Here is a 27,005-nt window from a genome sequence, read left to right as displayed (position 1 = left end):
CATTAGGTTAACATAGGTTACTCCCCGGCAAGTTATAGTTTTTTGTGTATGGTGATTTTCGTATTTAACTTATTTATTATTACTTCCCCACCTACCCCGTCCGCGAAATGCAATAAATGCAAAGCGGACATAAAACCCATAAATCAGTCAGTCAGTTGCTGAAGATACACTTTGATTCAAACTCAATTAAATGAGCAAAACTATCCGTTTCTAGACATTTGAGATCTGCCTAGATATGCACGTTTCGTTTTATTATTCTGCAATCCATTTTAAGTATTACCCGCTGGAGTATTTTCTCGGTCAACAATAGGTCCGCCCGGAACTCAGGAACCAAACAAATGTTCTGTGACATCCAACAGCAACTAACGATGACATACATATTGTAGAAGTGAATAACACACATGGCGACCTTGTCATGTCCAGACGCCCCGGTTCACGCCGGCATCCTGAATGTCACAACACCTTCTACCTGCTCACCGTCAACCCATGGGCCATTGTCAGTACGTCTGTTAAGGCTGAGCCTCAACTCACACGACTTCCGGTGGGATGGCCGTTAGTTTCCCGACATGTTCTTTCTCTACAAACTGACACATACACAGAGCATGGCGGACGTGTCTGACGTCATCCTTGACCTTCAAATGACCAAGTTGATAGGCAGTGGTGTAGGCTTCGCTGGAGCGGCACAAAAGATCCATTGCCTGATCCTGAAATGGGAGAAATATCAGAATGAGTACTTTATCATCAAACCTATCACGCTGACTATGTGCTTGGAATAGTGGAGTGAATGTTGTTTTACACAGCAGTCAGCAACATTCCATCTGTATCGCAGAGGCCTGTGTATTGATTGTGGACCAGAGAAACGACCCACGTCATCGAGGTCTTACTACTCGACCCTTTGTATTCCCCTCTAACAAAATGCACACAAAAAACGTGACCACAGAGAATTATCTCGATTATCTGCCGAAACAGATTCCAAATAGAGATGACAATTATATGAACGGCTCAGTGAAAATCAGTGATGACAACAGGTGTTCGCGAAAGCCATGAATGATAACCAACAAATCCAGGACGTATGACTGGTGTAGCTGAGCTTTGTAGCAGGCACTGGTCTAGTGGACTGGTGTAGCTGAGCCTTGTAGCAGGCACTGGTCTAGTGGACTGGTGTAGCTGAGCCTTGTAGCAGGCACTGGTCTAGTGGACTGGTGTAGCTGAGCTTTGTAGCAGGCACTGGTCTAGTGGACTGGTGTAGGTGAGCTTTGTAGCAGGCACTGGTCTAGTGGACTGGTGTAGGTGAGCTTTGTAGCAGGCACTGGTCTAGTGGACTGGTGTAGGTGAGCTTTGTAGCAGGCACTGGTCTAGTGGACTGGTGTAGGTGAGCTTTGTAGCAGGCACTGGTCTAGTGGACTGGTTCATCTTAGAGAGAGAGTTGTACCAGTGTGGGGTTGTGTGCTGTGTGGGGTTGTGTTGTGTGGAATCGTGTGTTGTGTTGAGTGGGGTCGTGTGTTGTGTGGAGTTGTGTGTTGTGTAGGATTGTTTGTTATGTAGGAGTGTGTGTTGTGTGGGGTTGTGTGCTGTGTGGGGTTCTGTGTGTTCGTGTGTTGTGTAGGATTGTGTGTTATGTAGGATTGTGTGCTGTTTGGGGTTGTGTCCTGTGTGGAGTTGTGTGCTGTGTTGGGTTGTGTGTGTTCGAGTGTTGTGTAGGATTGTGTGTTATGTAGGAGTGTGTGCTGTTTGGGGTTGTGTGCTGTGTTGGGTTGTGTGCTGTGTGGGGTTGTGTGTTATGTAGGAGTGTGTGTTGTGTGGGGTTGTATGCTGTGTGGGGTTGTGTGCTGTGTTGGGTTGTGTGTGTTCGAGTGTTGTGTAGGATTGTGTGTTATGTAGGAGTGTGTGCTGTTTGGGGTTGTGTGCTGTGTTGGGTTGTGTGCTGTGTGGGGTTGTGTGTGTTCGTGTGTTGTGTAGGATTGTGTGTTATGTAGGAGTGTGTGCTGTTTGGGGTTGTGTGCTGTGTTGGGTTGTGTGCTGTGTGGGGTTCTGTGTGTTCGTGTGTTGTGTAGGATTGTGTGTTATGTAGGATTGTGTGCTGTGTGGGGTTGTGTGCTGTGTGGGGTTGTGTGCTGTGTGGGGTTGTGTGTTGTGTGGGGTTGTGTGTTGTGTAGGATTGTGTGTTATGTAGGAGTGTGTGCTGTTTGGAGTTGTGTGCTGTGTGGGGTTGTGTGCTGTGTGGGGTTGTGTGCTGTGTAGGGTTGTGTGTGTTCGAGTGTTGTGTAGGATTGTGTGTTTGTAGGATTGTGTGCTGTGTGGGGTTGTGTGTTGTGTAGGGTTGTGTGCTGTGTGGGGTTGTGTGTTGTGTGGGGTTGTGTGTTATGTGGGGTTGTGTGCTGTGTGGGGTTGTGTTGTGTGTGGGGTTGTGTGTTGTGTGGGGTTGTGTGCTGTGTAGGGTTGTGTGCTGTGAAGGGTTGTGTGCTGTGTGGGGTTGTGTGCTGTGTAGGGTTGTGTGTTGTGTGGGGTTGTGTGCTGTGTGGGGTTGTGTGCTGTGTAGGGTTGTGTGCTGTGTAGGGTTGTGTGCTGTGTAGGGTTGTGTGCTGTGTAGAGTTGTGTGCTGTGTGGGGCTGTGTGCTGTGTAGGGTTGTGTGCTGTGTTGGGTTGTGTGCTGTGTTGGGTTGTGTGCTGTGTAGGGTTGTGTGTTGTGTGGGGTTGTGTGTTGTGTGGGGTTGTGTGCTGTGTGGGGTTGTGTGCTGTGTGGGGTTGTGTGCTGTGTAGGGTTGTGTGCTGTGTGGGGCTGTGTGCTGTGTAGGGTTGTGTGCTGTGTTGGGTTGTGTGCTGTGTTGGGTTGTGTGCTGTGTAGGGTTGTGTGTTGTGTGGGGTTGTGTGTTGTGTGGGGTTGTGTGCTGTGTGGGGTTGTGTGCTGTGTGGGGTTGTGTGCTGTGTGGGATTGTGTGTTGTGTAGGGTTGTGTGTTGTGTAGGGTTGTGTGCTGTGTAGGGTTGTGTGCTGTGTAGGGTTGTGTGCTGTGTGTGGTTGTGTGTTGTGTGGGATTGTGTGTTGTGTGGGGTTGTGTGCTGTGTAGGGTTGTGTGCTGTGTTAGGTTGTGTGCTGTGTTGGGTTGTGTGCTGTGTGGGATTGTGTGTTGTGTGGGGTTGTGTGCTGTGTAGGGTTGTGTGCTGTGTTGAGTTGTGTGCTGTGTTGGGTTGTGTGCTGTGTGGGATTGTGTGTTGTGTGGGGTTCTGTGCTGTGTAGGGTTGTGTGCTGTGTAGGGTTGTATGTTGTGTGGGGTTGTGTGTTGTGTAGGGTTGTGTGCTGAGTGGGGTTGTGTGTTGTTTGGGGTTGTGTGCTGTGTTGGGTTGTGTGCTGTGTGGCGTTGTGTGCTGTGTTGGGTTGTGCGTTGTGTGGGGTTGTGTGTTGTGTAGGGTTGTATGCTGTGAAGGGTTGTGTGCTGTGTGGGGTTGTGTGCTATGTGGGGTTGTGTGCTGTGTGGGGTTGTGTGTTGTGTGGGGTTGTGTGCTGTGTAGGGTTGTGTGCTGTGTAGGGTTGTGTGTTGTGTGGGGTTGTGTGCTGTGTGGGGTTGTGTGCTATGTGGGGTTGTGTGCTGTGTGGGGTATTGTGCTGTGTGGGGTTGTGTGTTGTGTGGGGTTGTGTGCTGTTTAGGGTTGTGTGCTGTGTGGGGTTCTGTGGTGTGTGGGGTTGTGTGCTGTGTAGGGTTGTGTGCTGTGTGGGGTTGTGTTACTGTGTGGGGTTGTGTGTTGTGTGGGGTTGTGTGTGTTCTAGTGTTGTGTAGGGTTGTGTCCAGCCAGGCCAGTACTAACTAACAGGAGCTCCTCCACTGATCTGGGATCCTCCACTGAAAGGTGAGAAGGAGGAGCTGAAGTATACTCACATATGTGAAGTATACTCACAGACACTGATGATGAATCCGGCTGAAGTGAAGTTCCTGGGTTGGATATCATGGCCAATATTCCTTCCAGATGTTTCTGCCAGAGTACAGAGTACAGAGTACACGTGCAGGTAAATATTAGTAAATGGACGGCCCAGTTTAAAACGTCAATGCCAGAAAATAAGGAAGGAAGTTTTACAATCAGGCAATCAAACATATTATACACATTTGTAAAGTACATGGGCACCTGACAGTTACTTATGGACTTTACTTTCAAGCATTCTCATTTTACAAATCTCCGAACGGTAAAGACATCTCTGAACTCTTCAAACTACTAGCTGGAACCACTACTTCATTTCCTTTAAATACCACATTCAATTATTCAAAAACCAAAATGCCCATGACATGGATGCAACATCTTCTGTTGAATGTTCAACAGTTTGTTGTTTTGGTTTGTTAGTAGTGTGTTACATACTGACATGTCACGACAGAACACATAGTACACACTGTTGGCTGATATCTGGTGGGAGATCAGACAGTTACTGGTAACTAAACATATGTGTCCTCTTCTTAAGGAAACAACACATGTGTATGACTTTGTGGTATTATACTTACCCTACATTCCAACATATCGAAGAACCAGAAGGTTAGCTGAAACAGACAGGGATGACGGTACATCGGCTTCGACAATACTACATTGTTACTACTCAACATTAGCTATAGTACTAAACAACAGGGTGGAAGAATACACTGGCAGTGGCATTACATGACATGGTGGAAGGATACATTGGCAGTGGCACTACATGACATGGTGGAAGGATACCTTGGCAGTGGCGCTACACAACAGAGTGGAAGGATACCTTGGCAGTGGCGCTACACAACAGGGTGGAAGGATACCTTGGCAGTGGCGCTACACAACAGGATGGAAGGATACGTTGGCAGTGGCGCTACACAACAGGATGGAAGGATACGTTGGCAGTGGCGCTACACAACAGGATGGAAGGATACGTTGGCAGTGGCGCTACACAACAGGATGGAAGGATACTTTGGCAGTGGCGCTACACAACAGAGTGGAAGGATACTTTGGCAGTGGCGCTACACAACAGAGTGGAAGGATACTTTGGCAGTGGCGCTACTTAAACAGGGTGGAAGGATACGTTGGCAGTGGCGCTGCACAACAGGGTGGAAGGATAGCTTGGCAGTGGCGCTACACAACAGGATGGAAGGATACGTTGGCAGTGGCACTACACAACAGGGTGGAAGGAAACCTTGGCAGTGGCGCTACGCAACAGAGTGGAAGGATATCTTGGCAGTGGCGCTACACAACAGGGTGGATGCCTTGGCAGTGGCACTACACAACAGGATGGAAGATTACTTTGGCAGTGGCGCTACACAACAGGATGGAAGGATACCTTGGCAGTGGCGCTACACAACAGGGTGGAAGAATACCTTGGCAGTGGCGCTACACAACAGGGTGGAAGGATACCTTGGCAGTGGCAGTTATACAACATGACAGGGACGAAGGATACATGCACTTAACATTTCATTGCAAGCCAAGAACTTTTTTGTAGGGATATTAAAAAGTCTTAGAGTTCTGAACATTACATATGATGTTTACTTTGAAATATTTGATACAAAAATAAGCCCGATTCTAGAAAAGCAAATTGCTACACTACATTTAAGAATACTATTATACTAGAACCTTATCAATTAAGTGTAAATTTACATAAGTTAAGAACAGCTCTTTCTTGATTTCGTTTCTGGCTCACATGATCTATTTATTGAAAAAGGCAGATCTAAATGTATTGCAAGAGAACATAGACTTTGTAGGTAACAAAATTTGTAAATTAATGACTTTGTACAGAAACTATGAGAAATGTATCAATGTTCATTTATCATGCAATGAAACTAAGAAAATGTATGAATTTGTAACACGCCCCAGACAATGTACTATAGGCCTTTGGCCTCATCACTATCATGAATAAAGAATGATTGATTGACAGGGTGGAAGGATACTATAGGGAGGATACTATAGGAGTGGCACTACATGACAGGGTGGAAGGATACTATAGGAGTGGCACTACATGACAGGGTGGAAGGATACTATAGGAGTGGCACTACATGACAGGGTGGAAGGATACTATAGGACTGGCACTACATGACAGGGTGGAAGGATACTATAGGACTGGCACTACATGACAGGGTGGAAGGATACTATAGGACTGGCACTACATGACAGGGTGGAAGGATACTATAGGACTGGCACTACATGACAGGGTGGAAGGATACTATAGGACTGGCACTACATGACAGGGTGGAAGGATACTATAGGACTGGCACTACATGACAGGGTGGAAGGATACTATAGGACTGGCACTACATGACAGGGTGGAAGGATACTATAGGAGTGGCACTACATGACAGGGTGGAAGGATACTATAGGAGCGGCACTACATGACAGGGTGGAAGGATACTATAGGACTGGCACTACATGACAGGGTGGAAGGATACTATACCGATTTCACAGTTTAGTTTTGCATGAACCGATTTCTAAGTTAACCTCTGCTTGTCAGTTTGCAAATCACCTCTTAACGAGAGTATACGAGAGTCGGCATCACACAGAGTGTCACAGTACACGTAACCAGAAAGTCATCATTTCTGTCGGCTCTCAGGACGATACTCGCAATACAAATCATAAACACTTACCTGTAGTCTGAGGGTGGAACAGGGGGTCGACACAGCCTTGAATCCAACAAGGCATTTGTTCTTAACGAGGTCACTGTTTTGTGCAACCACGGCTGGTTTTAGACGCTTGATCCTCTGAAATTTACTCAGGAAATGAATAAAGTTATATATGCACTGCATCAGCTGAGAAACCCGGTCATCTAGTATATGTATCAATGGTCTGCTTTAGGATATAGAAAGGATGATATCCAACTTCCGGTCTCGTTGCGATGCTTTCTTTTGTTAAAACTTTAGATGTCTTCAATCTCTGAACAACTATTTGGTCTTGTGACGGGAAGACTGGTGTTTTCAGAGTATCTGAGACTGAGACAGTTTTTGGTAGAATATCTTTCAGATAGGACGGAGCCATATAATGATTAATGTTGTAGAAAACATTTTTGTAATACAATGAATGCCTGGGGCCATATTTCGGTACACCAATGCGTACAGCTTCTTATTGTAATTGGCCTTTGTCCTTCGGTACCATACCTCACATGCGTGTGAATATTTCCCCCCCTCGACTTTCGAAATTCTATTTTTTTTAAAATAAAAATTTTAATTCTTTAAAAAAGCATCACCCCACGTCACCTGCGTACTTCTCATATCCAAATACAAAATACAATATCTTACATACAAAACAGAGATACATGTGAAGTCAAATAAATTATGATTTACATAGAATTGGTATAAAAGATCACCAGAACTGTAATCTAATGTAGTGTACACTGTTTACTCATCAGCGTGTAAGTATGTTTAGCATCCTTAAAAAATATTGTTCAAAACATACCTGTTCATAATAACCTACTGTCCAACGGCAATGCAGATCAAGTTCTTACAGAAAAAGAAGCTTCATTTTATGGCAGTTCATAATCATACACAAATATACTATGCCAAAAAAGTAGGGGACAGTGGGAATCATCAAGACATATCTTCTGATCCATATGGCATTGGCAAATGAAATGATATGATCATATCTGCTGGGGAGTAGGCGATCTGATCTAATGGTGCTCATGGTTGGTGTGATGAGAAGATGAGAAGACTAGGTCGTTAAAGAGGTCGTGGTTCAAATTCGAAATTTGTAATTTTCAGCCAATGTCACTAATATCGCTAAAAAAACCATCTCTGTGGCCCAGACATCATATCTTGTTTGTTTGTTTGTTTGTTTGTTGTTTAACGCCGCACTCAGCAATATTCCAGCAATATGACAGCGGTCTGTAAATAATCGAGTCCGGACCAGACAATCCAGTGATTAATATCATGAGCATCGATCCATGCAATTGGGATCGATGACATGCATCAACCAAGTCAGCGAGCCTGACCACCCGATCCCGTTAGTCGCCTTTAGGACAAGCAGAGTCACCTTTTACGGCAAGCATGGGTTACTGAAGACATATTCTACCCCGGAATCTTCACGGGTCGGACATCATATATACTACGCAAAGACAAGTAGAGAATCATCAAAGACGTCTTCTGATCTATAGAGTATTGGCAAATGGAAATGGTATAATCAAATCTCCTGTGTAATAGGCGGTCATAGCGGGTTCTACAATGGTAGGTGTGATGAGAGGGTGGCTCAATAGGTAATTAAAGAACCCGGGGGTCAAATTCGAAGTTTGCATTTTGACAACGTCCCTAGTATCGGGTAAAACCACCTGTGCATGAATTCTCCGAGGCATGCTTCTGATAAGTCAACCAATACCAGCTGTACTCACGTTGTTCCACTCATCAGTGAGAGCAACACCGAGTTCATCGACAGTGGTAGGTGGATTTTGACGTTGACGTAAACGTCTGCCACTGACGCCCCAGTGTGTCACAGTCCTGACACGATGAGCACGGTCATTACCATCTTGGAAGGTGAAACGTGGGCCAACAAGTTGTGCAAATAGCATCACGAGTGGTGCAATGCATATGATGTTGTCCCGATAATATTTACCTATGACTCCAGAACACGACCATCTTGTACAATGTTAACGTCCATAACACGCTCAGAAGGACGTCTCCAAACTCGATTCCTTCGGTCACGGAAGTCGAGAGTGAACCTTGATTCTTCAGAAAACATGATATTAGCCCAACGTGAGATTATCCCAGCGCTGACGTTCCCTTCACCACTGACCAATCTGCCTGGGTTGGAGCTATTGCCCTTGCGCGCCCAGAGCCCCGATCAGCGACGTTATGTGTTTGTTGGTATCTGGCCCACACTCTGCTCAGGACCGATGGAGAAACATGCAGCGTTTTGGCAACAACATTCTGACGTCCAACCTACTGCAACATGCCTATGGCACGTCAACGTACAGCAAGTCGCATGATCAATGCTGTTGCTTCCTTAAAGATTACCGTATTCGACGTAATAAGCGCCCCGCTCTAATAAGCGCCCACAGCGATATTTGCTAATATATTGGCTAGTGAACAATCCCAATTAGCACTCCTTCTGATTGATCAATGTACACAAGACTTATTTATTCGCGTATAATACGCACTCGTTTGTTATATGCACTCTTAATTATGGGCAATTAAATTCTGGAAAAATGTATCTGTCGTTTGTGAAAAGAACTGTTGTTAAACTCAACAACTGCTACACTCACAACGGCATAAGATTAAACTTTCTAAAAATTATAATTATTTATAATTATACATAAGTATTTATACTTTGTTATTGTCGATTTCATGTATTAGGGTATGCTGATAATTGATTTTGTACATTGCAAAGCCATTAAACTTACCCAAATTCTTTGCCCAAAGAATACCATGACCATGATGAAAGGTAGTGGTATAGTTAAACAGGCAAATATGTTAAAGCCATCAACACATCTATATAAGGAAAGGATAATAACGTCCATAAGTAGCGTTATGATGAGCCCAAGAAAGGTGAAGACACAACATGGTGTTGTGTTGCAGCAATACAGACTCAGCTTGGCTGCAGTCTTCATCTTGGCAGTGACCTGGTCGAAGTCTGGAGCAGTCATCTGGAACAAAACAAAGATGTGGGATTTTCTTGAAAAAGTTTCAATGAAATTGAAATCAATTTCACGTTTTCGAGATATTTTAGAAAGATATTAAAGACAAATACAGCATCAAACATCTGCTAGAGTCTAGTTTATAAGCGTAGACATTTGTTCACCTCAGATTGAGTAACACGAAAGTTGGCTTCATACGAACCTTGAAACTGGAAATCTGTCGCCTTAGCTGAATTTGTAACAAAATTATTGATACTCTCGTTTCGGAATATGTCACTTCCGGTTTCGGAAAAGAAATCGGTTTTTTGTCTTACACATGTTTTCTGTACTGAAACAACAGAGCATAAAGTACCATTTCTTACAGAGCAAAGAGTACTTCAGATTCGGATAATGTCGCTTCCGGTCTTAGATACCAGATTCTTATTGCAGTCAACATATGTCCCTTGACATCAGCCCTGTCAACACGGGAGCTATCAGGTCTAACAGATTATGTAACAATCTGGGAATCGACACGTAACACAGAGCTGAGAGAACTTAAGGTTCTGAGAATGCTGCCTCATTGGTAGATGATCATAGGACGCAAGAGTAATGTAGCCAGGAGCTGTTTGGAAGTACTTAAATAGCAGCAGCCCTGTCACAGATATAACTTCTTAAGTATCAAGACTGAGAATGGAACAAGTAGAAATGCAACAATAACTTATAATGAATGAATAAACCTCAAAGATGACTTTGACCATTGCCGGACATGGCGCCAAATAGGAATTGTAAAGAAACCTGAAAATATAGTTTTATGCATGTGGAAGTAACGAGAAAGTGACAATGATATAACCATGTTATCGTTTGGACAGGACATGCTTACCCTTTTCTCGAACTGTGTGAATGGCGGGTGCTACGATTTATATTCATCAGTAATTTTTTACCATTAGGTATTCAAACCAAACGAGATTATCATCGCATAAATATATCAACTACACATTTTTTTATTCATTTAAATCTTCTTGTGGTACCTGAACACCGGGTGCAAGAAGAGCTTCAGGGATATACGATGCTCTCAACTCCTCTCCCATCGGACACCGCCAGTCGGAGGAAAGTGTTGCCAGGACATCCATGTTTCCTGTTTGACAATCAGAGTCACTCAACGTTGTTATGAATTCAATCATCTGTGATGTTCCATGGCAATACTGCACATTTCACTGTGCTTCCTACTACTGTAACAGGGGCGGTCGGGTAGCCTAGAGGTTAAAGCGTTCGTTTGTCACGCCGAAGACCCGGGTTCGATTCTCGACATGGGTACAATGTGTGAAACCCATTTCTGGTGTCCCCCGCCGTGGTATTGCTAGAATATTGCTAAAAGCGGCGCAAAACCATACTCACTCACTCACTCACTCACTACTGTAACATGGGTGTACTTCCATGTCTATGCACTGTAACAAGGCTGTATCTGACTTTATGCTCGCTGTAACATGACTGTATTTCACTGTACTTCCTATCACTGTAACATTGCTGTGTTAGACATGGTACTCACTGTAACGTGGCAGTGTTAGACTTGGTACTCATTGTAACGTGGCAGTGTTAGACATGGTACTCACTGTAACGTGGCTGTGTTAGACATGGTACTCACTGTAACGTGGCTGTGTTAGACTTGGTACTCACTGTAACGTGGTTGTGTTAGACATGGTACTCACTGTAACGTGGCTGTGTTAGACATGGTACTCACTGTAACGTGGCTGTGTTAGACATGGTACTCACTGTAACGTGGCTGTGTTAGACTTGGTACTCACTGTAACGTGGCTGTGTTAGACATGGTACTCACTGTAGCGAGGCTGAATAGCTATCTCCCTGGTCCCAGAGAAACTGACCACCTCCTCTGCAACCATATACAAGTTCTGTAACTGATATACAATGGGTAAATATGTTCACATATCAGAAAACAGGATTGTTAGAACATTAGAGTAATGTTTATCTAGGAATGTGTCACATACACTGATTACAACAGGATTGTTAGAACATTAGAGTAATGTTTAGCTAGGAATGTGTCACATACACTGATTACAACATGATTGTTAGAACATTAGAGTAATGTTTAGCTAGGAATGTGTCACATACACTGATTACAACATGATTGTTAGAACATTAGAGTAATGTTTAGCTAGGAATGTGTCACATACACTGATTACAACGCAATACAACCAAGGCACCAGGGATACGGAAGCTCACCTTCTTTACGTCATCTGAGGCTGGTGGTTTGAGATGCACCACACTACTCAGTCTGTCTCAACGATTCCATTCCAAGCTGGATACAATTATGTTATATTGATAATTTCCAGTTCCCTGAATTTAGTCATATTTCATTGATAGCAGTGAGTAACAATCCACAATAGATAAGACTTTGCTACACCTAACAAGAGCAGATTAATGTGAAGAACAATCGAGTCCAAGCACACAATATTCCATCATTTGTTACAATATGGTTATCGACCTTGAAACGTGGTACAAACTAGACTAGATTACAAGTAATCTCTCATAACATGTTTAGGTTTCGGAAATTTGCTGTCGAGACAATCAAGTTCAACTGTACCGTTTAGCCATATGTACCGTGTTTTTAGGTGAACACTTGACTTCCCTTTGCATGTGTTTGTGATGGTGCCATCGGTTGGGCAGGATACACTCACTTTTCACGGATACCTGGGATCATCACTATTTGACAGTGATTCTTAAATAGTAATTCATGATTCTGCTCTCACCAGAGATTGCTAATGATTTTGGAATGTTTTTATATATTTGCAAACATTTCTATACAATTACACCAAAACAAATATTCTGTTTTATTATATTGATTTTGTTTCGAACCAAAATAGAATAAAAAATAAGTCACGAGCTAAAGTGCAGCAAAAACGTATTTGAGCATTTGTACTATATACATGTTATCAACCATGCGTGTGACAAAAATAGCGACAAAACAATTCCATAATGGAAAGAAATCTCTGCAAGAAGCTGAGTCCATTGTACAAGTCCTACTGTGTCATCAGCATGTGTTCATGAATACTCATTCCTGTTGTAGTTTTCAATGAATACTTTCACGAATGAAGTTATACATGAGGATAAACTTATAGTTTAGAAGTAAAAAAAATTTCTCATTGCCAACAGTTTCCTGATTTTATAATTCTGGTGACCTTGACCAAAATTCATGCAAAGTTCACTGCAAGCTTTAAGGTGAATAATATCCTGCCAAAAAAATACACACATTATGTAGGCCATAAGCTGGTGGTGCCATAGTAGTGACCTTGTCCTTCAAAGCCAACCAATCATATACCAGAAATATCGGATTGTTTAAAGAATGACAACAATATAGTGATCATTCGGTAAAAATATATTGTAAGGTTTTTTAAGGATATTTGTTTTGAAAGTGTCGAAAGGACAACCTTAGTTCACCATAAGGAAGGATCATCCTTGATTTTTATAAAGTAAAATGTGTTCGTTGTTGCAGTCGGAGATAGTTGGAACACATTTTCGAAGTTTATTAAACATGTTCCGAAGATGAGGATAAAAAAGTTCATGAACGGGCGGAAAGATGGACCGACGGATGGACAACTGAAGAAGAGCTGTGACATGCTCACTTGACGATAACAAGGAGAGCTTAAAATCATGCTCTATTAATGTTTACTAACGGAAAAAATAGTAACATAAAAATAAATTTATGATGAAATTGAAATACATGTTTCAATACATGTACATGAATACATCTCGACTTTAAGTACGTGATCCAAAATGTGCACGTGGATGATAATGCACGGCGCATAATTTAGGTGTTTGTGAGTTTGTTGGGAGCATGATACTCACACACGTGGTGTTTGAAAGAAAACAGCACACAATGATCGTTTAGCGAACATGTGGTTATGAAAACACTTTTGTTTAACCGAAAATAACGCTTTCGCAATGCAACGGCTTGCTGAACATCAACGTCTACCCGCCGTGTGTCTGCTGCCATCAGGAATGGCGCAAAACAATGTTGCCAGACATTTTAATGTTCCTCGAAACACAATATTTTCTCTCTGGATACGTAAACTACAGCATTGTTATGATATTACATCGATCAGACGAATGACCAAATATTATGTTATTTTTAATAACATAACATTTACACCACTTTATTATGAAGCACAGTTACTTGTAAACTCCGAATCAGTTATAACTATCATTTATCACATTGCTGAATCATATATCTAAAGCAGCTCTACCTCTTGACAATATGGCATCTATGAAGCGCTGCCACCACTCGTTACCAGATGAAGCGTCTATGTACGTGAGAGTCTTGATACTGTCTGGGATGGGGCAGTCCTTCACCAACACTGGGATCACCAGGAGTTGACGCTCTTCCAGGCTCAGGATCATCCCCAGCTCAACCTCAAACATACACCAGCGGCTCTGAGTGAAGTCAGGCGTCAGAACCATCACAGTCTTCTCAGAAATACGGATGTGCTCAGTGATGTTCTCAATGACGCCCTTGCCGCCATGGAAGTCTCGTTCGTGGACGCTGCACCTGAATCCGAATTCCGGGGCCTCCAATTTCTGCCTGACCATGTCGACCCAGTCTCGGTCAGCTAATTCATAGGAGAAGAAAACGTGATACTTCTTCCCTTCCAACAAAGGTGGAGCGATGCCAGTCAACACTGGATCTGGTGGGACTGGGGGTCGCCAGGAACTACTTTCATCCTGGACAGATGGCGGACATGGGTTGTCTTGCTTTGTGTTGATACTCCCTGGACGCTGGTTCTCAGACACTCCATGTCGTGTTTGGATGCCAGTGACTTCATCAACAATGACAACATCAGTATGATGAACGCTGGGGTCAAAATGGTGACCTTCCTCATCAGCATTTACAAATTTTCTCTCTGTGGCTTCCAGTTCAGATGCTGATTCTGTAGTCGATCTCCACACGTGTTCCTTGAGTGTGTCCAGGCGAGCATTGGGTGGTAGAGACGTCTGTTCTCGGAAGTCCACTCCGATGTCCACGTTGTCCTCGTGTGAGACGCGCAGGTCCAACCCCCATCCAGCTGCCTCATCCAGGGAGGGACCTCGGAGGGTTTGCGGCAACTCTGCACCCCCTTCATTCCCACCTTCGATCTCATCATCCGAGAAACTTATCAGCTGTTCTGTGTCCATTTCTCTGCGGGTTCAGCTTTAAGGCTGAAGAGGTAATTAAAGTTTTCACATATTATAATGACACTACCATTTATTATTTACCTACTCGGTGATTCCTCTAAATGTTCCTACAATGTGTTAGGATAACGATACAGCATTCTATCACATTTGTATTATTTATATTAATTTGTGAAGTAAGGCATCCAAGGAAAATTGTATTAACACATCTGAAACAGGTAAATAAATTTCCACAAGGTTTCAAAACCTTTTATATAACATAGTTGTAATACACAACAATAAAATTTATTTTACAGAACATATTTTTCAACTCTGAGCCTTATAATTGTTCTGATGTCATACAATGATTCCAGTTATGACACACGAAAAACACTTATCATGATAAGGACAGAAACAGGACACAATTTCAGACAATTCTTTTACAGCGCCAAAAATGACTTTTGAGGGCATTACATTACATTGTTGGAATAAACAGCTGTGCAGTGGCCATGATTAGGTATTTCAATATGGCTGCTGTGGTGGCCATGTCAAATTGAGGTCAAAATATGGAATATCCCGAACATATGTGTCAATCACCACTACTAACTATACACATGCCATGTTCATTACATTTTGAAAATAATTGACAGAGGAAATTGTTGCGGCCATATTGAAAATGGTTGGTTGGTTTGTTGTTTAACGCCACACTCAGCCATATTCCAGCAATATGACGGCGGCCTGTAAATAATCGAGTTTGGACCAGACAATCCAGTGATTAATATCATGAGCATCGATCCACGCAATTGGGATCGATGACATGCATCAACCAAGTTAGCGAACCTGACCAACCGTGCCGTTAGTCACCTTTTACGGCAAGCATGGGTTGCTGAAGACCTATTCTACCACGTAATCTTCACAGGCATCGATCATCGATCCACGCAATTGGGATCGATGACATGCATCAACCAAGTCAGCGAACCTGACCACCCGATGCCCTTAGTCACCTTTTACGGCAAGCATTGGTTGCTGAAGACCTATTCTACCTTGGAATCTTCACAGGGCTATTGAAAATGGAAAACCTCAGCGATGATCCTAGGGACGTAAGTCTGTAACTTGGTAACGAGGGACCCAACAACCATAGTAATTGGTTCACAGGGAGCCGACACCAGATAGACAGGGAGCCAATACCCAGCAGAGAGGGAGCCAATACCCAGTAGAGAGGGAGCCAATACCCAGTAGAGAGGGAGATAATACCCAGTAGAGAGGGAGAATAATACCCAGTAGACAGGGGGCCAATACCCAGTAGAGAGGGAGCTAATACCCAGTAGAGAGGGAGCTAACACCGAGTAGAGAGGGAGCTAACACCCAGTAGAGAGGGAGACAATACCCAGTAAAGAGGGAGACAATACCCAGTAGAGAGGGAGACAATACCCAGTAGAGAGGGAGCTAATACCCAGAAGAGAGGGAGACAATACCCAGTAAAGAGGGAGACAATACCCAGTAGAGAGGGAGACAATACCCAGAAGAGAGGGAGCTAATACCCAGTAGAGAAGGAGCTAATACCCAGTAGAGAGGGAGCTAATACCCAGTAGAGAGGGAGCTAATACCCAGTAGAGAAGGAGCTAATACCCAGTAGAGAGGAAGCTAGTCCCCAGTAGAGAGGGAGGCAATACCCAGTAGAAAGGGAGCTAATACGCTGTATAGAGGGAGCCAATATCTAGTAGAGAGGGAGACAATACCCAGTAGACAGGGAGCCAATACCCAGTAGAGAGGGAGCCAATACCCAGTAGACAGGGGGCCAATACCCAGTAGAGAGGGAGCCAATACCCAGTGTAGAGGAAGCCAATATCCAGTAGAGAGGGAGCCAATATCAAGGAGACAGGCAGCCAATACCCAGTAGAGAGGGAGCTATTACCCAATAGAGAAGGAGTCAATTCCCGGTCAGATAGGGAGCCAATACCCAGTAGAGAGGTATCTAATAACCAGTAGACAGTGAGCCTATACCCATTAGAGAGAGAGCCAATACCCAGTAGAGAGGAAGCTAAAGCCCAGTAGAGAGGGAGCCAATATCCAGTAGAGAGGGAGCTAATACCCAGTAGAGAGGAAGTCAATACCCAGTAGAGAGGGAGACAGTATCCAGTAGACAGGGAGCCAATACCCAGTAGAGAGGGAGCCAATATTTAGTAGACAGGTAGCGAATACCCAGTAGAGAGGAAGCCAATATCCAGTAGAGAGAGAGTCAATATCTAGTAGAGAGGGAGACAATACCCAGTAGACAGGGAGCCAATACCCAGTAGAGAGGGAGCCAATACCCAGTAGACAGGGGGCCAATACCCAGTAGAGAGGGAGCCAATACCCAGTGTAGAGGAAGCCAATATCCAGTAGAGAGGGAGCCAATATCAAGGAGACAGGCAGCCAATACCCAGTAGAGAGGGAGCTATTACCCAATAGAGAAGGAGTCAATTCCCGGTCAGATAGGGAGCCAATACCCAGTAGAGAGGTATCTAATAACCAGTAGACAGTGAGCCAATACCCATTAGAGAGAGAGCCAATACCCAGTAGAGAGGAAGCTAAAGCCCAGTAGAGAGGGAGCCAATATCCAGTAGAGAGGGAGCTAATACCCAGTAGAGAGGAAGTCAATACCCAGTAGAGAGGGAGACAGTATCCAGTAGACAGGGAGCCAATACCCAGTAGAGAGGGAGCCAATATTTAGTAGACAGGTAGCGAATACCCAGTAGAGAGGAAGCCAATATCCAGTAGAGAGAGAGTCAATATCTAGTAGACAGGGAGCCAATACCCAGTAGAGAGGGAGCTAATACCCAATAGAGAAGGAGTCAATACCTAGTAGAGAGGGAGGTAATACCTAGTAGAGAGGGAGCCAATACCAACTACATAGGGAGCCAATATCATGTAGACCGTGAGCCAATACCCAGTAGAGATGGAGCCAATACCCAGTAGAGAGGAAGGAAATGCCCAGTAGAGAGGGAGCCAATATCCAGTAGAGAGGGAGCTAATACACAATAGAGGAGTCAGTACCCAGTAGAGAGGGAGCCAATACCCAATAGACAGGTGGCCAATACCCAGTAGAGAGGGAGCCAACATTCAGTAGCCAGAGAGACGGTGCCCAGTAGAGAGTTAGCCGATATCCAGTAGAGAGGAAGCCAATCCTCAGTAGAGAGGGAGCCAATATCAAGTAGACAGGGAGCCAATACCCAGTAGAGAGGGAGGTAATACCCAATAGAGAAGGAGTCAATTCCCGGTCAGACAGGGAGCCAATACCCAGTAGAGAGGGAGCTAATAGACAGTAGAGAGGAAGCCAATTCCCAGTAGACAAGGAGCCAATACCCAGTAGAGAGGGAGCCAATACCCAGTAGACAGAGGACCAATACCAGGTAGACAGTGAGCCAATACCCAGTAGAGAGGGAGCCAGTACCAAGTAGACAGGTAGCAAATACCCAGTAGAGAGGGATATAATACCCAGTAGAGAGGGAGCCAATATCTAGTAGACAGGTAGCGAATACCCAGTAGACAGGGGTCCAATACCCAGGAGAGAGGGAGCCAATATCTAGAAGACATGGAGCCAATACCCAGTAGAGAGAGAGCCACTACCAAGTTGACAGGGAGCCAATACCCAGTAGAGAGGGAGCTAATAGACAGTAGAGAGGAAGCCAATTCCCAGTAGACAAGGAGCCAATACCCAGTAGAGAGGGAGCCAATACCCAGTAGACAGAGGACCAATACCAGGTAGACAGTGAGCCAATACCCAGTAGAGAGGGAGCCAGTACCAAGTAGACAGGTAGCAAATACCCAGTAGAGAGGGATATAATACCCAGTAGAGAGGGAGCCAATATCTAGTAGACAGGTAGCGAATACCCAGTAGACAGGGGTCCAATACCCAGGAGAGAGGGAGCCAATATCTAGAAGACATGGAGCCAATACCCAGTAGAGAGAGAGCCACTACCAAGTTGACAGGGAGCCAATACCCAGTAGAGAGGGAGATAATACCCAGTAGAGAGGGAGCCAATATCTAGTAGACAGGTAGCGAATACCGAGTAGACAGGGGTCCAATACCCAGTAGAGAGGGAGCTTATACCCAATAGAGAAGGAGTCAATACCCAGTAGAGAGGGATCTAATACCCCGTAGAGAGGGAGCCAATATCCAGTAGACAGTGAGCCAATACCCAGTAAAGAGGGAGCCAATACCAAGTAGAGAGGGAGCCAATATCCAGTAGACAGGGAGCCAATACCGAGTAGAGAGGGAGCTAATACCCAATAGAGAAGGAGTCAATACCCAGTAGAGAGAGAGCTAATACCAAGTAGAGAGGGAGCGAGAACCCAGTAGACAAGAGTCCAATACTCAGTAGAAAGGGGGCCAAGATCCAGTAGAGAGGGAGCCAATACCCATTAGACAGGGAGCCAATACCCAGTAGAGAGGGAGCTAATGCCCAGTAGAGAGAGAGCCAATACCCAGTAGACAAGGAGCCAATACCCAGTAGAGAGGGAGCCAATACCCAGTAGACAGGGGACCAATACCAATTAGACAGGGAGCAAATACCCAGTAGAGAGGAATATAATACCCAGTAGAGAGGGAGCCAATATCCAGTAGACAGGTAGCGAATACCCAGTAGACAGGGGTCCAATACCCAGGAGAGAGGGAGCCAATATCTAGAAGACATGGAGCCAATACCCAGTGGAGAGGGAGCCAGTACCAAGTAGACAGGGAGCCAATACCCAGTAGAGAGGGATATTATACCCAATAGTGAGGGGGTCAATACCTAGTAGAGAGGGATCTAATACCCAGTAGAGAGGGAGCCAATATCCAGTAGACAGGTAGCGAATACCCAGTAGACAGGGGTCCAATACCCAGTAGAGAGGGAGCTTATACCCAATAGTGAGGGGGTCAATACCTAGTAGAGAGGGATCTAATACCCAGTAGAGAGGGAGCCAATATCCAGTAGACAGTGAGCCAATACCCTGTAGAGAGGGAGCCAATACCAAGTAGAGAGGGAGCCAATATCCAGTAGACAGGGAGCCAATACCGAGTAGAGAGGGAGCTTATACCCAATAGAGAAGGAGTCAATACCCAGTAGAGAGGGATCTAATACCCAGTAGAGAGGGAGCCAATATCCAGTAGACAGTGAGCCAATACCCAGTAAAGGGGGAACCAAGTAGAGAGGGAGCCAATATCCAGTAGACAGGGAGCCAATACCGAGTAGAGAGGGAGCTAATACCCAATAGAGAAGGAGTCAATACCCAGTAGAGAGAGAGCTAATACCCAGTAGAGAGGGAGCGAGAACCCAGTAGACAAGGGTCCAATACTCAGTAGAAAGGGGGCCAATATCCAGTAGAGAGGGAGCCAATACCCATTAGACAGGGAGCCAATACGCAGTAGACAGGGAGCAAATATCAAATAGAGAAAGAGTCTATACACAGTAGAGAGGGAGCTAATACCCAGTAGACAGGGAGCCAATAAACAGTAGAGAGGGAGCCAATATCTAGTAGACAGGGATCCAATACCCAGTAGAGAGGAAGCCAATACCCAGTAGACAGGGGCCAAATACCCAGTAAAGAGAGAGAGAGAGAGCCAATACCCAGTAGACAGGGAGCCAATACCCAATAGAGAGGGAGCCAATACCCAGTAGACAGGGGACCAATACCAAGTAGACAGTGAGCCAATACCCAGTAGAGAGGGAGCCTTTACCAAGTAGACAGGGAGCCAATACCCAATAGAGAGAGGTATCTAATAACCAGTAGAGAGGGAGCCAATGTCCAGTAGACAGTGAGCCAATACCCATTAGAGAGGGAGCCAATACCCAGTAGAGAGGAAGCTAATGCCCAGTAGAGAGGGAGCCAATATCCAGGAGAGAGGGAGCCATTACCTAGTAGAGAGGGAGTTAATACCCAGTAGAGAGGAAGTCAATCCCCAGTAGAGAGGGAGAAAGTATCCAGTAGAGAGGGAGCCAATACCCAGTAGAGAGGGAGCTAATACCCAGTATAGAGGGAGCCAATATCTAGTAGACAGGTTGCGAATACCCAGTAGACAGGGGTCCAATACCAAGTAGAGAGGGAGCCAATATCTATTAGACATGGAGCCAATACCCAGTAGAGAGGGAGGTAATACCCAAGATAGAAGGAGTCAATACCTAGTAGACAGGGGGTCAATACTCAGTAGACAGGGGGCCAATATCCAGTAGAGAGGGAGCCAATATCCAGTAGACAGGGAGTCAATACTCAGTAGACAGGGGGCCAATATCCAGTAGACTGGGAGCTAATACCCAGTAGAGAAGGAGCCAATATATAGTAAACAGGGAGCCGATACCCAGTAGACAGGGAGCCAATATCCAGTAGAGAGGGAGCTAATATCAAGTAGAGAGGAAGCCAATGCCCAGCAGAGAGGGAGCAAATATACAGTTGATAGGGAGCCAATACCCAGTAGAGAGGGAGTCAATACCCAGTAGACAGGGAGTTAATACCCAATAGAGAAGAAGCCAATACCCAGTAGAGAAGGAGCCAATACCCAATGGAGAGGAAGCCAATATCCAGTTGAGAGGGAGTCAATATCCAGTAGACAGGGAGCCAATACCCATTAGAGAGGGAGGTAATAACCAATAGAGAAGGAGTCAATACCTAGTAGAGAGGGAGGTAATACCTAGTAGACAGTGAGCCAATACCCACTACATAGGAAGCCAATATCACGTAGACAGTGAGCCAATACCCAGTAGAGAGGGAGCCAATACGCAGTAGAGAGGAAGCAAATGCTCAGTAGAGAGGGAGCCAATATCCAGTAGAGAGGGAGCTTATACCCAATAGAGGAGTCAATACCCAGTAGAGAGGGAGCCAATACCCAGTAGAGAGGAAGCCAATGCTCAGTAAAGAGGGAGCCAATATCAAGTAGACAGGGATCCAATACCCAGTAGAGAGGGAGCTAATACCAAATAGAGAAGGAGTCAATACCCAGTAGAGAGGGATCTAATACCAAGTAGCGAGGGAGCCAATGTCCAGTAGACAGTGAGCCAATACCAAGTAGACAGGGAGCCAATACCCAGTAGAGAGGAAGCCAATGCCCAGTAGAGAGGGAGCCAATATCCAGTAGGCAGGGAGCTAATACCCAGTAGAGAGGAAGCCAATACCGAGTAGAGAGGGAGCCAATATCTAGTAGACAGGGAGCCAATACCCAGTAGACACGGAGCCAATACCCAGTAGAGAGGGAGCCAATACGCAGTAGAGAGGAAGCAAATGCTCAGTAGAGAGGAAGCCAATACCCAGTAGACAGGGAGCTAATACCTAGTAGACACGGAGCCAATACCCAGTAGAGAGGGGGCTAATATCCAGTAGAGAGGGAGCCAATACCCAGTAGACAGGGGACCAATACCCAGTAGACAGGGAGCCAATACCCAGTAGAGAGGGAGCCAGTATCCAGTAGACAGGGAGCCAATACCCAGTCGAGAGGGATCTTATACCCAGTAGAGAGGGAGGCAATTTCTAGTAGACATGGAGCCAATACCCAGTAGAGTGGGAGGTAATACCCAAGATAGAAGGAGTCAATACCCAGTAGACAGGGGTCAATACCCAGTAGACAGGGAGCCAATATCCAGTAGACAGGGAGCTAATATCCAATAGAGAAAGAGTCAATACCAGTAAAGAGGAAGCTAATACGCAGTAGAAAGGGAGCCAATATCAAGTAGACAGGGAGCCATTACCCGGCAGACAGGGAGCCAATACCCAGTAGACAGGGAGCCAATACCAGAGCCACTCAGAGATTAGTTATTACTTATACTCGTTGCGGGGGAAAAGGATTGAAGTTTCACTCGTGGCTACGCCACTCGTAAAAATATTTCCTTTCCCCGCCCTCACTCGATGATATTTCACTCGACACATGAAATATGCTCTATTTATTCAATTTAATGCAACAGTAAAAGGTTAAAACATCATTTCATTACAATATACAAGATTTCTTCCTTTATGAAATATACAAATATACAACACTGCCACAAAATCTTACATGTATCCTACCGGTTTACTGTTCTACAGCTACTTCGTCAATTTACAATGTGACGTGGGAAGTCCCCAGATATACGGTGTCGACGAGAAATGTTCCCTGTAGATGTTTGGTTGGTGTGGTGTTCCTCATTTTACCTCAGATATGAACATACCCTGATAGTTAATGTAAATATGTTTTATAATTCACACTATAACACAAAATAGGGAGTTTGCAGTCGAGAGAATAAGTCATGTTATACTTGAAGACTTGTGCCTTGAGAATCTTTTCACCTTCCTCTCCACGAACCTCCTATGGTAATCGAGTCAGTATACGTCCCTTCCCCACACAAGGCCTCAGAGCTACGTTTATCGAGAGGTATGCCTGTAATACTCGCGCGTGTAGTTCAACTATACTGTATTTAAGCTTCCGCACGACAATACGAAATGCGCGGCTATTAATAGACAAATCCCAGTCAAATTATAACAATTCCATACATTTTTGTCTGAATAAATATTACGAACGCAGTATTCTTATATATATAATATGTATATATACTTACTCGATGAAGCGCATACAATTTTAACACATTTAAAGATTGAGATCATCTGTGATTTGATTCAGTCTTTTTAGACATCGTGGTAATGTATCTCACTACCCTAAACCAGTAAATATATGCACATTTGTAAAATCCGTTTGAATAGGTACTAGAACGGACATTATACATACATTTTCTTCATACACATTCTCGCAGTCACAAATATAGCTGACAAACGATAGCCGAACTTTTTAGAACACAGGCCACTTTATTTTACTCTGATCCCTATTTTTTCCTTTTTCTAGAGACAAACGTTGCTATCAAAAGTGGTACGTCATCTGAGAAGAAAACAGATATACTTGTTGGCTCACTTTTTTGCACAATATTTTCTGTTCACTATCGGATTTAGATAATTTCTATCAAAGTGGAATCTTGACTTAATATTAGCTTTTCCACTATATCATGTATCGTCGAATTCTCATATAAATGATTAAATATATGGAAAAATACATTTTTACAGCTTGGGGGTATTCGAAGCCAGTGGCATCGACGCTGACTCACTTTAATCTATTCAACGTTTTTCAGAATGTATTCTTTGTAGCCACCCTACACATTATCAAAGAAGAGCCTTGCATATTTTGCCACATTTTATACGTGGCGCAAACGGGCGTCTGGGAAAGGGACAATAACAGAATCTTATTGCCTTGTATGTGCGTAAATCAGCGCCGCAAGCCCGTACAACTGGTTTAATACAATTATCATTTGTATATTCAAGCCACTGATTGGTCACTATATATGTATGACTCCTACTGGTCACTCTACACAAATTCATTTTTATATAATAGAAACATTCTTGTGTATTTCACACATCAATGAAACGTTGGTCTGGGAAAGGGAAAACTACACACTGTTCATATTGGCAGGCACAGGTTGTGGTAAAATTATCGCCACTATACCACATAAATAGTGTGATACAAATATTATTGTGTACGGGGCACGGGCATTGGTCTGGTAAAGGGACAACTACAGACTGTTCCGATTGCCTTGCATATATATATAGAGTATGAGACAATCATTGCCTTTACCCCCACCAAGTCTATTTCTTTTCTAATAATGTGTACAGCGATCTGTTAGATGCCGTAAATATAAAAAGAAACAAACAATTGTATTATACCACATTATCATATAAAAGAAACATCCCTGTGTGTTTTCCAATATCAATTAAACGGAAGACGAACACTGGTCGCGGAAAGGGACAACTACAGACTTTAAGATTGCTTGCATATAGCATGTGGGTAAATAATCGTCGCTAAATCCACAACCGTTGAAATATAACGATTACTTTTTACTATGTATGACTCCTACTGGACCGTCTTCACATTATTATATAAAAGAAACATCCCTGTGTGTTTTCCATCATCAATTAAATGGGGGACGAACACTGGTCGCGGAAAGAGACTTCTACAGACTTTTCAAATTGCTTGCATATAGCGTGTGGGTAAATAGTGGTCACTACCTCCACAATTGTTGAAATATATTTATTATTTTTACTATGTATGACTCCTAGAAGACCGTCTACACATTATTATATAAAAGAAACATCGCTGTGTGTTTTCAACTATCAATTAAACAGGAGACGAACACTGGTCGCGGAAAGGGATAACTACAGACTTTTCATATTGCTTGTATATAGCGTGTGGGTAAATAATTGTCACTACCTCAAAAGCTGCTGTAATATATTTATTATTTTAACTATGAATGACTCCTACTGGACCATCTACACATCATTATAAAAACAGAAACATCCCTGTGTGTTTTCCGGTATTAATTAAATGGGAGACGAACAGTGGTCGCGGAAAGGGACAACTACAGACTTTTCATATAGCTTGTATATAGCGTGTGGGTAAATAAATGTAACTACGTCAAAAGCTGCTGTAATACATTTATTATTTTTACTTTGAATGACTCCTACTGGTCACTCTATACATCATTATATCAAAGGACATCTCTGTGTGTTTTCCCATATTAATGAAATGGGAAACGAACACTGGTCGCGGAAAGGGACAACTACAGACTTTTCATATTGCTTTATGTAGCGCGTGGGTAAATAATCGTTGCTACCTCCACAACTCTTGAAATTCTTGCAGTAGGTATTGAGTTCATGAAAACTCAAGAAGTGCTTCTTGCTGTAGGCATTGAGTTCTAGAAAACACCAGAAGTGCTTCTTGCTGTAGGTATTGAGTTCATGAAAACTCCAGAAGTGCTTCCTGCAGTAGGCACTGAGTTCATGAAAACTCAAGAAGTGCTTCTTGCAGTTGGATATAATGGGTACATACATTCTGTACGTCAAACTCACGGTTAGGCACTTTAGTGTTATGTTTCTGGGATTTTCATTTAAAGATCAGGAATGGAAGCTACCATGATGGGTTGGTGTGGCATGGTTGGTTTGGCATCAATGTTTCCAACTATACATAATCAAGTGTATGAGGCATGCGCCTTTCTATAAATGACTTAGTGTTGCATTTGGGATGTGTATATTCCCAATGATTTGGACATGAATTAATTAATCTGGAAGCGACGTTATTTACCGAAATTGCACGTAACTTTGTAACGACAGGTTTTGGACTATAAGGGTTTAGGTCATGTGTTCCACCACCCAGTTAATGTCAGCACTCCACAATTGAAATGGGCTCCTAATTATGCCTGTGAGTGAGTGAGTGAGTATGGTTTTACGCCGCTTTTAGCAATATTCCAGCAATATCACGGCGGGGGACACCAGAAATGGGCTTCACACATTGTACCCATGTCGGGAATCGAACCCGGGTCTTCGGCGTGACGAGCGAACGCTTTAACCACTTGGCTACCGGACCGCCCTATGCCTGTGGTATTTATCTCGTTTGTGAATACGCTTCCCTTAACTGTACTGGAAATATCGGGTGTAATGTAATGATGTTGGGGGTATATTGGACATGGTCATGAAGCGGTAGCTTTTGTTTTCGGGATACTAAACTGACGGCCAAAAAGCCGTTACCAACGATATTTCTAGGATAAAATATGGCGAAGCAAATATTTGAAGCAGCAATTGTTTTGTAGAAATTCATCATTCAGAAAAGTAAAATGCGAATTTACTACTTCAACAATAAAGTCCTTGACTTCCAACAGGGACATTTCTTGACAAGGGGTATTTCGTCCAGTATTCGATCAACAACATTGGTTACAACTTTAAGGTGACGACGGCCAAAACCGTTCAATGCGGGATATGACCTCCATGAGCGGCAATGTATCTTCGAATGCGCTTGTGAGTAGACAAGCGTCCTCACATCGACTGCAGGTATCCGATTCCATTCCTCACTGAGCGCAACGATCAACGCCTGTCTCGTCAAGGGAGGATGTTGACGTTTCCGAAGACGACGCCCCAGCTAGTTCCAGAGGTGTTCTATGGGTGACAGATCTGGTGATCGAGCTGGCCACGGCAGGACAGTCACGTTGATGTAGTTGAGGAAGTCTCTAGTAATACGGGCTTTATGGGGTGTGGCTTTATCTTGTTAGAACACCGTCCGTTGGTGACGCTGGATGAAAGGAAGAACCACTGGCCGTAGGATATTGTCAATGTAGTGTTGTGGTGTCAGATTGCCTTCGATGTTGACAAGTTCCGTCTTCTCGCACTGCAAATGCCGCCCCCGACCATCACACTTCCGCCCTCGTAAGGTTCCACCTCCTGGACACAGCAAGGAGCCGTACGTGCCCCACGTCGTCGATAAACTCGCGTCCGCCCATCAGGTTTGAAGAGTTGGAACCTGCT

General features: G+C 44.1%; 1 protein-coding gene across 4 annotated transcripts; it reads right to left on the bottom strand.

Annotated features, from left to right (window-relative positions):
* Positions 1-296: 296 nt before the first annotated feature.
* LOC124125953 lies at positions 297-22,795 on the bottom strand. Of its 4 annotated transcripts, none has more exons than XM_048400654.1 (9): positions 22,701-22,795; positions 13,787-14,735; positions 11,362-11,415; positions 10,556-10,662; positions 9,315-9,557; positions 6,577-6,690; positions 4,486-4,521; positions 3,893-3,967; positions 297-704 (listed from the first exon to the last, which is right to left on the bottom strand). In XM_048400654.1, exons 2-9 carry the CDS (start codon positions 14,709-14,711, stop codon positions 528-530), a joined length of 1,731 nt encoding a protein of 576 aa, XP_048256611.1. In that variant the 5' UTR covers positions 14,712-14,735; positions 22,701-22,795; the 3' UTR covers positions 297-527. The 4 variants fall into 4 exon arrangements, with proteins under 4 accessions (XP_048256611.1, XP_048256610.1, XP_048256613.1 ...); XM_048400653.1 differs by having other exon boundaries at positions 22,690-22,793; XM_048400655.1 differs by lacking the exons at positions 297-704; positions 3,893-3,967 and adding an exon at positions 3,683-3,837 and having other exon boundaries at positions 22,690-22,793.
* Positions 22,796-27,005: the final 4,210 nt, after the last annotated feature.

This window comes from Haliotis rufescens, unplaced genomic scaffold, assembly GCF_023055435.1.
Source record: "Haliotis rufescens isolate VD_foot unplaced genomic scaffold, xgHalRufe1.0.p SCAF_2, whole genome shotgun sequence".
Classification (NCBI taxonomy): Eukaryota; Metazoa; Mollusca; class Gastropoda; order Lepetellida; family Haliotidae; genus Haliotis; species Haliotis rufescens.
The sequence above is the reverse complement of the archived record's forward strand: the minus strand, read 5'-3'. Positions and strand labels throughout refer to the sequence as shown.